The 13,231-nt window shown below is 38.5% G+C and overlaps 2 protein-coding genes across 2 annotated transcripts; one reads left to right on the top strand and one right to left on the bottom strand.

Annotated features, from left to right (window-relative positions):
- The first annotated feature begins 1,836 nt into the window (after nucleotides 1–1,836).
- Nucleotides 1,837–7,274, top strand: atp6v0cb (ATPase H+ transporting V0 subunit cb). The gene is made up of 3 exons (XM_057322150.1): nucleotides 1,837–2,099; nucleotides 6,015–6,198; nucleotides 6,561–7,274. Exons 1-3 carry the CDS (start codon nucleotides 2,027–2,029, stop codon nucleotides 6,763–6,765), a joined length of 462 nt encoding a protein of 153 aa, XP_057178133.1. The 5' UTR covers nucleotides 1,837–2,026; the 3' UTR covers nucleotides 6,766–7,274.
- Nucleotides 7,275–8,221: 947 nt separating this feature from the next.
- Nucleotides 8,222–13,017, bottom strand: nubp2 (nucleotide binding protein 2 (MinD homolog, E. coli)). Its single transcript, XM_057322147.1, has 7 exons — nucleotides 12,970–13,017; nucleotides 12,438–12,556; nucleotides 12,165–12,363; nucleotides 10,750–10,904; nucleotides 10,543–10,653; nucleotides 10,394–10,463; nucleotides 8,222–8,646 (listed from the first exon to the last, which is right to left on the bottom strand). The coding sequence occupies exons 1-7, from the start codon at nucleotides 12,989–12,991 to the stop codon at nucleotides 8,510–8,512; spliced, it is 813 nt and encodes a 270-aa protein (XP_057178130.1). The 5' UTR covers nucleotides 12,992–13,017; the 3' UTR covers nucleotides 8,222–8,509.
- Nucleotides 13,018–13,231: the final 214 nt, after the last annotated feature.

The following is a 13,231-nucleotide window of genomic DNA, read 5'->3' on the forward strand; positions in this document are numbered from 1 at the left end:
AATGATCGATGCGTCATTTTCTTTGCACTTATTAAACATCTTTTTGATTTGAAGTTGGTAGATGTTGGTAAATCATCTGTAAATGACCTTTATCAGTAAAACATTGTTTGATATCAGTAGGAATGTAGTAATATCTGCTCCAAAGCATATCTTTAAATGAACCCTTGAATGGTCAAACCTGAGTGTTGATGAGTGTTTTGTGGGTATGTCTTGTGATGTGTTGTCATATCAAGCAGTGTGTGGATGCGTCTTATTCAGAAACGGCAGGATGTGTGTTTATCAGTGGTACGTGAGGTTTCAAGGATGAAATTAAAGTCTTAAACACGTGGGTAACAACCTTGAGTTATATAGTGTCAAAATGCTGTAATAGATGTTCTTGTTTTGTTATGTCAAGTATTTAATGAGTCTAAGCTCATATATTGCATGCTGTAAAGGCAGTAAATATGTTTTATGCAGAACAGATTGGCTCTACAAAATAGTGAGTTCAATTGGATGATGCATAAAACAACAAAATAAATGGCCAATAAAATGGTTTTTTCAAATGTGTTGTGTTTGTATATAAAAATGAACTACAGACAACATTAGATTTCAGTAATTATGCTCGTTTACTAGGAAATCCTTTATTGTCATCGAGTCACTTCTGTATTCTGTATGTGTTTGTTGTGTGTTATATGTGTATTTGACCTTATGGTGCAGATTCACCCCTTGGCTAAATGATACCAGACTGATTGATCTTCTCTTATGTGTCCTAAAAACATCTGTCCACCAACAGAAACTCACACTAAAAATGAAAAAAAAAACTATATTAAAGGATTTAAATGGCACAGCATGTTTTAAAGCACAAAATAACATTTAAAAAATGCTGTAGCATGTAAGAGATAGCATTGAAATCAAACAAATTATTGTCTTCTAGACACCGAAGGCTTTCATTCATGTTTTTACTGTCCATCTGTTTAATTAGTCCATGAGTCTCATTAAATTCTTGCTGACAGAAGGACGTGGCGTGTAGGTGACGTCACCGCGACGAATGACCTTCACCTCGGGAATCCTCATGCCTTCATCATCACACTCCACTGTATGGTGGACATACATAACATTATTTTACTGTAAAGAAGCATCATTTAAAGGGCCACTGATTGTGAAGGTCACATCATAGGGACATATCAAGCCAGAAGTCGTTAAATTGATAATTTGCATAATACAACATCTTAAAATGTGTCGCCAGCGGTGTGCTCATCGACGCCCTTAAGGAGGATCTAACACAGAAATCTATATAACATAAAATGTATACACAGTAATACTATACATTTACAATTATAATCATTTTGCAACAAGACATGTCTTTCAAATAATGGATCATAAACAATAAAATTCAGGCGATTCCTGAAAAAGCACAATATTTGACATTAAATTGTTTCAATGAGCCAAAATGTAAATCTTATTGATACACTGGAAGCAAAGGGTTGCTACATTATGAGAGCAACTCAATATGAAAGGAATAGCATAAAAGAAAAGAACTATGAGTCTATGGTGTTCACACCCAAATTATAAGAACATCATTTTTATTCTATGGATCTGAACATCAGTTTTAAAGGGAAAGCCCGCAGCGGAGCTCACCATCCTCATCAAAGAAGGGGGGAGACCAGTGAGCCACAACATCCTTAAATAGCTCTCTGTGTCCGGTGCAAATATTTGATATCTACTGCTCATATGTTTTAAATAAACTCACTATTTTAGGTTTTATTTAAAGCAGGCTGTCATGTTTTTTCCTCGGGTTTCTTCCCCTCAACTGGATGGCATCTCCCTCACGGTGAATCTGGTGACGTTTTCCGCCATTTTGTACCGCAGATTGATCTGACAGGATCCGTGACGAGCAGTTTCCATCATCCGGTTCGGATTTATTAACGATCTTCTCGGCCGAACCCATCGCCCATACAGCCTTGTATCGGTTTATTTGGCCGGTTCTGCTCGTGTCCAAAAGTACCAGCCGGTGACATTGTGGGTTTGAGGTGAAATCTGAGGAATAATGTCGTCAGGAAACCCTGAATATTCGTCGTTCTTCGCAGTGATGGGCGCATCAGCAGCGATGGTCTTTAGCGGTAAAATAATCTAGAAATATATTGATTTAACACATCTGATATAAAATTGATTGAATAATACACCTGATTACGCATGTATAATTATTTCTGCATGATTATAACGCGAACCTCCCTGTGCAGGACGTATTTTTGGTATCTGATCAAATTCGAAGGTATTTTGAATATAATTGTTGATGTTTCAATATATACACATAATTAATACGTTCATTAAGTCATTTATTCAACAATAACTGGTTTACATCAAAACAATGTCTGTTTGATGATTATAATCAAGGCCTGTCTTTTCCATTATTGGTGTCTGATGAAATGTTGTTTTATTTTTATCATTATGAATATTTTTTGTGGTTGTATATACACACACATTTTTGTAATATTGCACTGTACAAATGCTCAAATAGTGAATTCATTTTCTGTACATTTTAACGCAGAAATTCAACCACCCTCGAGGTTTAAATCTTCATCAGTTCTGAATAGATTTTGAGATTAGAGAGGACAGGGGATTATTTACCAGGTTAAACAGGTTTATTTTAACAGCTTTTTTCACAGTTATTGATCATCACTCACATTAGGTTCAGAATCTGAAATGTTAAAGATGAGTATGACTGTAATGCATTAGCTTGACATATTAATAGTGTGATATTTAATTATTTATCATTTTTATTCAATGAACCTCAAACTGCAGATTGTTCTGACAGCTCTGATCTATTTTTAGACATTAAAAGCATTTTCGTGTGACTGTGAGTGATATCATCCATCCCAAAGGATGAAAAAAACATCAATACTCCATCCAATTACTGATTTAAACTGTTTCAATTTACAATCCAAATAAAACATGTAAAATAGTCAGATTGAGATTTCCGGTTGCAGAAATGAGGGGATGAGCTGAAATATCTGTGCAGTTAACAGTAGAGAAGACATCACGAGCGCAGCGCAGCATCAGGGCAGCGTGCCATGTTGGTTCTCTGCTGGACTGGTGGCGGACGCTTCGGGCCTCTTTGGCATCATCTAAGCATTTAAATGTTATTTTTGCAAATGTCCTCCACATCAGCTACGCAAACAAACTATGGCAGCTGATGTGTGTTTGTTTAAAGTGCTTGTAGATGCAGTCCAGTCTGGACAGAATGATGTGATGTCAGCGTGTGTCTGCACTACTGGTCATGTTTGAGATTAAGCAGCCTTTCTAATGAATTTAAAGGGGAAAAACGCATCTCTCTCAGTCATATTTCTGTGAGTAAAGTGATGGAGGGGAATTTTCGACAGGCCTGCAGGTTTCAGTTTGTCATTTATGATGAGACAGGTGCATAGAGAGGAACTGTATTTTGTGTTTGTATTAATTATTTAACATGCACAGCATGATATCAAAATGACCTTCTTGATACACATTCCAGGTCTTATTTTGTGCATTAGTGCATGTTATTTCAAAGAAGAAGAAATGAATAATTTGCCGTTTTCAGTATTTAATTCAAATGTAATCATTTCTGACATGTAACTCTAGCTGTCAATGCAAAAATCCGATAAAGTAATCATGCTGTGCCCTGTGTTTGATTTTTTTATGTTGAATATTCTGTTTCAGAAATGAGTCACATTATAGTCACAACATTTGTGGCGTATTGTTGTGTTCCACAGGAAATAATTGTGACTCATCTTTTAGGTGTTTTGTGTGAAGTATTGCCAGAAGTTATGTGCATGACCCTTTTACTTCTACTTACATTGTAAATGCTTCATGATAACGTAGCGTACATTTTTCTCAAACAGAGAAATGAATCTCTTCATCTTTTAATTCAACATTATATTACAATAGTTGCTTTAGGTAGTTAGTCAGAATGAATGGCTATGTCCAGGAATTGAGTTATCGTCTGGGTATAATAACGCTTGTTATTCAGGATGAGATGATGTACAGTATATTTACTCATCAAGTTTGTGATTTGATCAGTGTTGTGATCGGACCTGATGCGCATGAAAATAGCTGATGGTTGACGGGCTCTTTGGGAAAACAGGCTATTATGAGACGTTACAGACAGATTTCTCATACTCTCATTATGGCACACTTTTTGTCTGTTAGTTGTTTGCTCATTTCGAAGTTGCTTTGAATAAAAGCGTCTGCTGAACAAATTCAGTGTGCCAAGGCATAGCATAGCATTGCAAAACATGTGAGTCGGGACATATAGGGCCATATTTAGTACACTGTTTTCTACAGAATTACATTTTATATGTGAGAGATCATGCTAGTATTGTGTATGCATGTAATTTATGCTGAGTTAAATAAAAAAATCAGTGTATTAAGAGGTTGAGCTACACCTTTTGGAATAACGGCTCTCAATTATTGTGCCCTATATTGGCCATAGCTTGTCTACATGTAATCTCTCAAGCAATCTTTCAACTGCGATAAATACAGCATATCTTTGCCCAAATTATGCTTCATCTCTACAGTTCAGAGCCACAATCAGATTGTTTAACACAACACATCTATCATTGTCTCTCAGAGCAGATAGAGGTGTTTGTTAACTGAAGTGTTTGTTGGTAAATGTACTGGTGAGTTTGGTTGGATGGTGGCCATCTGTACTCTGAAGAATTGATTCTGCTCTTCATCACAAGTGTCCATCTGTTACCCAACACACACACAGTCTCTTATTGGCTTGTTAGGGTGAATCTGTTGTGCAGTTGTAGTAGTAATCTACAATCTACACCAGGTTTACCCTTTAATCCCAGAGACCAAGATTAGACTAAGATTCCTGGATAAACCAGCAGTAATGTGCAGTGTGTGTGTGCAGATCTATAGCTGTAGGCCCGGCCATGACCATACACACATCAGTGTTAAAATACTGATGTTACAGTGAAGCAGGAGTCAGTCAGAGGAACGTGCGAATACACAGTCGGTCTGACTCAGTTCAATTGTCTGATTGAAACGATAATTCGATTCCACCCCTCACTCCCGGGCCTGCATACATAATACAGTTTAGCTTTTGATGGTATATTTGCGTCATGGATGAGAGTATCACTGTTGGTACTCGCTGCAGCTATTTATAATAACGACTTAAGGAGAAGGTGCTAACATGGAAGATGTTGTTCACTTTTTGTTGTACTTGCTAAAGCATTGATATTACTATTGCCCACATTTGTTTTTTTAAAACCCCTAATCTAATGTATTTATCTTTAGCTTTTGCGACCATTAGCAACTGCAATTGCGTTTCTGTCATTTTGGTTTTACTGCCAAAAATTGGAGATGGTCCTCACTGCAGAACACGAGATCCAAGAGGCGAGGTTGGATCCAGATCCAACTCCTCCCACTTTATAGTAGCCGCAATTTGGAGAGCAAGTTGCAATCTGTGGTCACTAACACTTGTATTTGTAATTCAAAATGTACAAAGTCTACATTTGATTAATAACCCATACCCTAAACCTAAAACTAATAAAATACGTTATTAAAAATACGTTAATAAATAAAGTTTGTCTTTAGCAGGTTTGTTTTTCCGTCAAAAGAATAACTTTAGTTACGACTCAATGCGGAAATGGTAGAGCAACAACACGGGTATGACGTGTGTGTGGCAAAACGGCTGCAGAAATCTGTCGACCAATCAAACTGCAGTGGGAGGAGACTAGATCCGGTTTCGACCAATCAAAATACAGCGGGAGAAGACTGGATCTGGATCCAACCCTGCCCCCTGGATCTGGCGTTCTGCAGTGAGGAGCTACTGAAAAATTGTGTGAATTACATGAACTGTGTGTGCAAGTGTGTAGCTCAAACTGTTCTTTGAGTTTTGTCAAAAAAATTTCACTTTCAGTGAATCAATCCTCTTTTGGCCAAAGGGATCTTACATATATCCTTTGGTGAATGCAATCCCAAAATGCATTGCGATATTAAATGTTATTATAAAATAAAGAAAAATAACATTGCACTTCTGTCTCTCTCTGTAGCGTTGGGCGCAGCGTACGGCACAGCTAAAAGCGGTACGGGTATCGCTGCCATGTCAGTGATGCGTCCAGAGCTGATCATGAAGTCCATCATTCCTGTCGTCATGGCGGGAATCATAGCCATTTACGGCCTGGTGGTGGCTGTTCTCATTGCCAACAACATCTCTGACAAGATCACTCTGTACAAGTGAGTGTATCACACAGTTTTGGTTTGTCATATTTATATCAATACAAAATATGGGTGGTATTAGGGTATTGTGTGACTGTAAAAATATGTCTGCTGTTAAATGCCTGTTACATAACTTGTTTTATCATAAATTAAGACAGAATAGAGATGCTGAATCCTAATCCATATCCCCTTTAAAAGACTTAATTAAGAAGCAATACGGAATAAGACAACATTTTTGATGTATTGTGTTAATAATAATACATTTTTCCCTTTCAAGTAGCCTAAATGTAGTGTTTTCAGGTTACCAATAAATGTAGAAACTGAATTCAGAATGAAATGTCAGTAAATATCTTGGTAATAATCTTTCTTTTGTGTCGCAGGAGTTTCTTGCATCTGGGCGCAGGGCTCAGCGTGGGTCTGAGTGGATTGGCAGCCGGTTTTGCCATCGGCATCGTGGGAGACGCAGGCGTGCGTGGCACCGCCCAGCAGCCACGCCTCTTCGTCGGCATGATCCTCATTCTGATCTTCGCTGAAGTCCTGGGTCTGTACGGCCTCATTGTAGCTCTGATTCTCTCTACCAAATAAACTGGCAGTCGGCATGCGGCGATGCCCCACCAGACGATGGGGGACTTGGAACACAGAACAAAAAAATGCGGGAAGGGGGAACATTTTCGAAACCTTAAACTAAAAATGAATATTAGAAGATTTGATGAAATGAAAGGTGGGGAATAATCCTACACGTTATAACGTTCGGTTTTATCTTTGCAACGTGTACAGTCGTCCCAGTTTGATAGTTTTGATTTCTTGTAAATGCGGTATATAGTGATTTCGTCCTGTGTCTGTGAAGAAAAAAATAGAATAATAATGGAAGTAATAGTTCTGTTTGTTTCCCGCCCCCACTTACCTATCAGTCTGTTAGCCAATCACGCGTTCTCTTTCACTCCCTTTACGTTAGACTGGTAAACGAATGAATGCTCGTGGTTCCTGTCTTTTCGTGTTTTGGGAGTTTTATACATTTGATTTCTGCATTGATGTCAAAGATGTGTTTGTGAAGTGGAAAAAAAACAGCTGATGAATCTGTATGTGGAATGGAATCGTTTTTGTTACCATCCATTTTAGTTTTCCCCTGGTTTTATTTATGAAGATATTGTTCATAACAATGTACTTGGAGCTCCTCAGATCTTCTGAATGATATATATATACATATATAAATATATAAACAGATGTATAAGAATAGACCGGCACTGACTGGGATTCCTGTGCTGTGGTTTCTGGTGAGTGTTGTATTGGGGAGCGTTTCAGCTTGATGTGTGTATTTATGGTTGTTTCTTGTGTATATCTGATGTTTGGTTGTATTAAAGATGTGTGTGCGCCCTTTCTGAGGGTCTCACAAATGTAATTTCCACATGCCTGCGTTCCCTCTGGTTATTCATGATTCAGTTCACGTGAAAGCGTGTGAGTATGTGCAGCTGTGTTTGTCTGTCCTGTCACTCAACAGCAACTGAATTACACATTAAACATACAGTAGTTTATTTAGGACAGAAGAATAGAATGTAGTTTCTAATTCAGATAAAATGGACAGTTTTAGTTTAGGATGCTACATAGTTGATATAACATTACAGCTCTGTTACTGTATGTCGTATAGAACAGCTGTGACATGAAACACCTGTTATTATTGTGCTGACCTATTGACCTATTTTCTTCACCCGGAAATAAAAATGTCATTTATTAATCCTCATATCATTCTAAACCTGTATGAGTTTGTTTCTTGTGCAGAACACAGAAGAAAATATTTGAAGAATGTTGACAACACGTAACCCCATTGACTTCCATTGTATGAACATTTCTCAAAATATCTTTTCTGACGAAAGAGTAACAGGTTTTTAACCACAGGGTAAACGGTGAACTGTTCCTTTAATATTTTTTTGTAGTAATGATTTTGCAAAAGCCTAAAACCACAACTACGTTCAAATATAGCATGACCTTGAATGCATTATCATCTCTGTGAATCCGTCAGCATGAACAACAAGGTCATCCAGAAGGTAAATACTTCATTTTTATTTGAAAGTTGCACAAATATAACGCATTGTATTATTAATACAAATAATTTTTTCACAATCGCAAAACTGACAGATACATAATTTTACAGCTTAGAAATGTCCAGACACTAAGCAGACGTCTGTTCTGCTGTGTAACTTTTCATTCGCAAATGAAAAACAAAAATATGCTGTTGTTTATTAACAGAACCAAACACTGAACAGAACACTGTAACACATCAGACATGATGGACTCGACTGAACGTGTCACGTGTTGTGTTTACAGTGTTGTCTCAGGACTCCAGGCTGCTCAGGAGAGTCTTTGCTATATCACTGATGGCCGTGTATGTGCTGCTTTGTGGGAAAGCCTGCAGGAAGTCTCGGCCCTCTTCTAAACTTGCTGTCAATAACGGGTCCAGCGGTACTGAGCCTACACAAACACACACTTTCAGCATCTTCATTCAGTCATGACAAAACCAAACTGTAGATACTCCACCCTGTGCTCATGAACTCATATATCTATCTTTATATACAGGTGCTGGTCATATAATTAGAATATCATCAAAAAGTTGATTTATTTCACTAATTCCATTCAAAAAGGGAAACTTGTATATTATATTCATTCATTACACAAAAAAAAATATATAAAAAATATATATATATTAAAATAAAGATTATAACTGACAACTAATGAAAATCCCAAATTCAGTATCTCAGAAAATTAGAATATTAAGACCAATACAAAGAAAGGATTTTTAGAAATCTTGGCCAACTGAAAAGTATGAACATGAAAAGTATGAGCATGTACAGCACTCAATACTTAGTTGGGGCTCCTTTTGCCTGAATTACTGCAGCAATGCGGCGTGGCATGGAGTGGATCAGTCTGTGGCACTGCTCAGGTGTTATGAGAGCCCAGGTTGCTCTGATAGTGGCCTTCAGCTCTTCTGCATTGTTGGGTCTGGCATATCGCATCTTCCTCTTCACAATACCCCATAGATTTTCTATGGGGTTAAGGTCAGGCGAGTTTGCTGGCCAATTAAGAACAGGGATACCATGGTCCTTAAACCAGGTACTGGTAGCTTTGGCACTGTGTGCAGGTGCCAAGTCCTGTTGGAAAATGAAATCTGCATCTCCATAAAGTTGGTCAGCAGCAGGAAGCATGAAGTGCTCTAAAACTTCCTGGTATACGGCTGCGTTGACCTTGGACCTCAGAAAACACAGTGGACCAACACCAGCAGATGACATGGCACCCCAAACCATCACTGACTGTGGAAACTTTACACTGGACCTCAAGCAACGTGGATTCTGTGCCTCTCCTCTCTTCCTCCAGACTCTGGGACCCTGATTTCCAAAGGAAATGCAAAATTTACTTTCATCAGAGAACATAACTTTGGACCACTCAGCAGCAGTCCAGTCCTTTTTGTCTTTAGCCCAGGCGAGACGCTTCTGATGCTTCCTGCTGCTGACCAACTTTATGGAGATGCAGATTTCATTTTCCAACAGGACTTGGCACCTGCACACAGTGCCAAAGCTACCAGTACCTGGTTTAAGGACCATGGTATCCCTGTTCTTAATTGGCCAGCAAACTCGCCTGACCTTAACCCCATAGAAAATCTATGGGGTATTGTGAAGTGGAAGATGCGATATGCCAGACCCAACAATGCAGAAGAGCTGAAGGCCACTATCAGAGCAACCTGGGCTCTCATAACACCTGAGCAGTGCCACAGACTGATCGACTCCATGCCACGCCGCATTGCTGCAGTAATTCAGGCAAAAGGAGCCCCAACTAAGTATTGAGTGCTGTACATGCTCATACTTTTCATCTTCATACTTTTCAGTTGGCCAAGATTTCTAAAAATCATTTCTTTGTATTGGTCTTAAGTAATATTCTAATTTTCTGAGATACTGAATTTGGGATTTTCATTAGTTGTCAGTTATAATCATCAAATTAAAAGAAATAAACATTTGAAATATATCAGTCTGTGTGTAATGAATGAATATAATATACAAGTTTCCCTTTTTGATGATATTCTAATTATATGACCAGCACCTGTATACAGTCTATGAGACTCATAAGCAGGTGGGTTTCTGCAGATGATGTGCACTAGTGATGTCACCTAGTGGTGAACACTGGAATAACACAAGTTAAAGTGTTAACCAAACCACATTTTACCTACCTAGAAACACAGATCCTGTGAGTTTGGCCAGTTCCTCACCTCCACCTTTGGAAAAGATATTACTGCACTCCTAAAGTCACACAAACATATAAGTGTGATGTTAAAATCAACATTAGAGTATTAAAGCAGTATGTGGGTATTAAACTCACAGAGCAGTGTGGACACACAAAGCCGCTCATGTTCTCCACGATGCCAAGAATCTTCACATCTGTCTTCTTACAGAAGGTGATCTCACGCCTCACGTCACCTGTAGACACTGCCTGACACAACATTTCTGTTCACGTGACGTGTGTTTTTTGTCGTTCAGCACATAAGAGGTTTGAGGTACAGGTACAGCAGAGACGGTGTGTGTTTACCTGTGGTGTAGTGACCAGCACGGCTCCGTCCACTTTGTGTTTGCGCAGGTTCTCAAGCACAGCCAAGTGTTCGTCTGATGTTCCCGGAGGTGTGTCCACTAACAGCACGTCTAATTCACCCCACGCCACATCACTCACAAACTGCCCAATCAGAGCTGACAAAAAATGAGAAATACTTTGTTACAGATGACTTGAGGCACATCTTCCTACAGGTGAGAGGTTACATTACATTACATGTACGCATTTGGCAGACACTTTTATCCAAAGCGACTTACATCGCATTACATAGGGCTGAAACGATTCCTCGAGTAACTCGAATACAAATAATCATCGAGGCAATTTTTGCCTCGTTTAATCCATTTAACTACAGTACACACGCAGCACTGCGTTTCCCCACGGACCGTTATTACTGACGCACAGCCCGCTAAACTCTGTTCATGTTACAGGCTCTCAAGTCTCACGCATTCACACGCATTTTAGTCTGTTCACACGTATTTCTCATGCTGATAAATAAGTGATAGCTTATTGAAATGGTGAACAGCTATTTTACTAAGTTTTAGTCTATCTTGCGAGTGAAACTTGTTTTCCGGCTGCGTTGAGTCCATAAAACTAGATTCGGACTAACGTTAGTGGATGCCGAATCATGTTATTCACACGTCATCTGTCTGTGTGAATGAACTGCACAGTTTAACGTGCTACACGCGTGATGCTCATGAATTAGTCTGCGCTTTATGAGGACATGAACTTCATCTCCAGAGTTGCTCTGAGATTTTATTTCAGAACGTTTTTCTGAGTGAAGCTAACACACTAAAAAATAAGCGTCTTCCGACGACCTGCCAAAATAAAAGTCCTGTTAACGCTGTATTTTTATGTGGACAAATATATTACTATTTTATAGTAAAAAATAAACAAACTAATTTAGATAGACTAAATGCATAAGCTTAAGTTAGTTGTTTACCTTTGAAATTATTCTTTCTATTTTTATTAATGTTTCTTATTTATACATTAGTATTAGGCCTATATTGCATTTTGAATGTAATATGGCAATGGAATGTACTAAATGGGTTTAGTTTTAACAGATATTAATGTATGCAATTTCAGCAATAAATATATTATTTTTTCTAAAAAGGAAACAAATTAGTTGTTCATTTTAAGAGACCTGTCTTATTTTCTCTTGTATATTTAGTATTGCTCTTTAATAAAGAAAAAGTACTTATTATCCGAATACCCGATTAATCAATGGAAAATCAGTAGAATACTCGATTACTAAAATAATCGATAGCTGCAGCCCATGCATTATACTATACACTTGTTTCTAAGTATGTGCAATCCCTGGGATCGTACCCATGACCAACGCCATGCTCTAACCACTGAGCTACAGGAAAGCTACTGTGGGTTAAAGTCAAAGTTCACACCTGTCTTCTTAGGTCCCCTCCACACGACGGCCTCATCAGGATCCTCCATTAGGAAGCCGATGGACATGAGTGCCAGCTGCTGTTGTGGGTCTGCATATACCGGCACCCACCCCGCGTCACACTGATGTACCTCCGGCTTTCCAACGCTCAGCATCCGTGGTATACTGGGTCCACACAAATCCACATCCAGGATACCAACCTGAAACACACACTTATCCAATCACATGTAAAGAGACATTATGAGAGAACAGGACAGGATGATGGTGTATTTACCTTATGTCCTGAATGTCTGAGCGCCAGGGCAAGTTCAGTAGTAATGGTGCTTTTACCCACTCCACCTTTACCAGACAAAACCAGAACCACGTGCTTCACCTGATCCAGACTTCCTGGCTCTAACAGAGATACAGAAGCTCATGTGACGTTGAACACTGTTATCATTCAACAGGCTCAGGTAACTAGAGACGTTCCTTTCTTTCATTCTAACACTTCATCCAAAAATACGAGGGTTATATCATGGCATATTTAAAATATTTGATGGCATATCATTTATTCAGATGTATTTGCATGTGTTACTAAATTATGTTTACTTAATTGTTCTTTAACTTAACTTGAATGAATACGTTACAATTGCATCCAAAACATTACCAAATTACCACAGTACGTTCCACGTTTAAAAGGTTTGTTTGACATTAAATGTATTGTTTATTATGATGCATTTATGACTAATTTAATTTAAGGCTGCTTAAAAAGTGACTTCGATGGCATTGCATTTAAACTTTAATAAAGTCCCGCAGATCGCACTCACCGCTGCTGTCCATGTTGGTCATTTTTACTTCCGCAATGTGAAACGTCATGATGTAGATCCCGCCCATGATTGAACGCTACCAATCAGACACAAGAGCGCAAACCCAACCAGCGAATAGTACATAGGTGATTTTAGTTATCTTTATTTTTATGATATTTATATATATATTTTAAAAACATACTTATTATGGGCGGTTTACGAACGGCGTTTTTGCGCCCTCGAGGGAAGGAACGCCACAGTGGTTTTTATTCGCTCTCAAGAA

This window comes from Triplophysa rosa, linkage group LG23 (assembly GCF_024868665.1).
Source record: "Triplophysa rosa linkage group LG23, Trosa_1v2, whole genome shotgun sequence".
NCBI lineage: Eukaryota > Metazoa > Chordata > Actinopteri > Cypriniformes > Nemacheilidae > Triplophysa > Triplophysa rosa.

Coding starts and splice junctions, on each gene's coding strand:
- atp6v0cb (XM_057322150.1), top strand. CDS start 2,027: ATGTCGTCAGGAAACCCTGAATATTCGTCGTTCTTCGCAGTGATGGGC. Junction 2,100..6,014: donor AGCAGCGATGGTCTTTAGCG/GTAAAATAATCT, acceptor CTCTCTCTGTAG/CGTTGGGCGCAGCGTACGGC. Junction 6,199..6,560: donor GACAAGATCACTCTGTACAA/GTGAGTGTATCA, acceptor TTTGTGTCGCAG/GAGTTTCTTGCATCTGGGCG.
- nubp2 (XM_057322147.1), bottom strand. CDS start 12,991: ATGACCAACATGGACAGCAGCG. Junction 10,464..10,542: donor TTGTGTGTCCACACTGCTCT/GTGAGTTTAATA, acceptor GTGTGACTTTAG/GAGTGCAGTAATATCTTTTC. Junction 8,647..10,393: donor CACAGGATCTGTGTTTCTAG/GTAGGTAAAATG, acceptor GTGTTTGTGTAG/GCTCAGTACCGCTGGACCCG.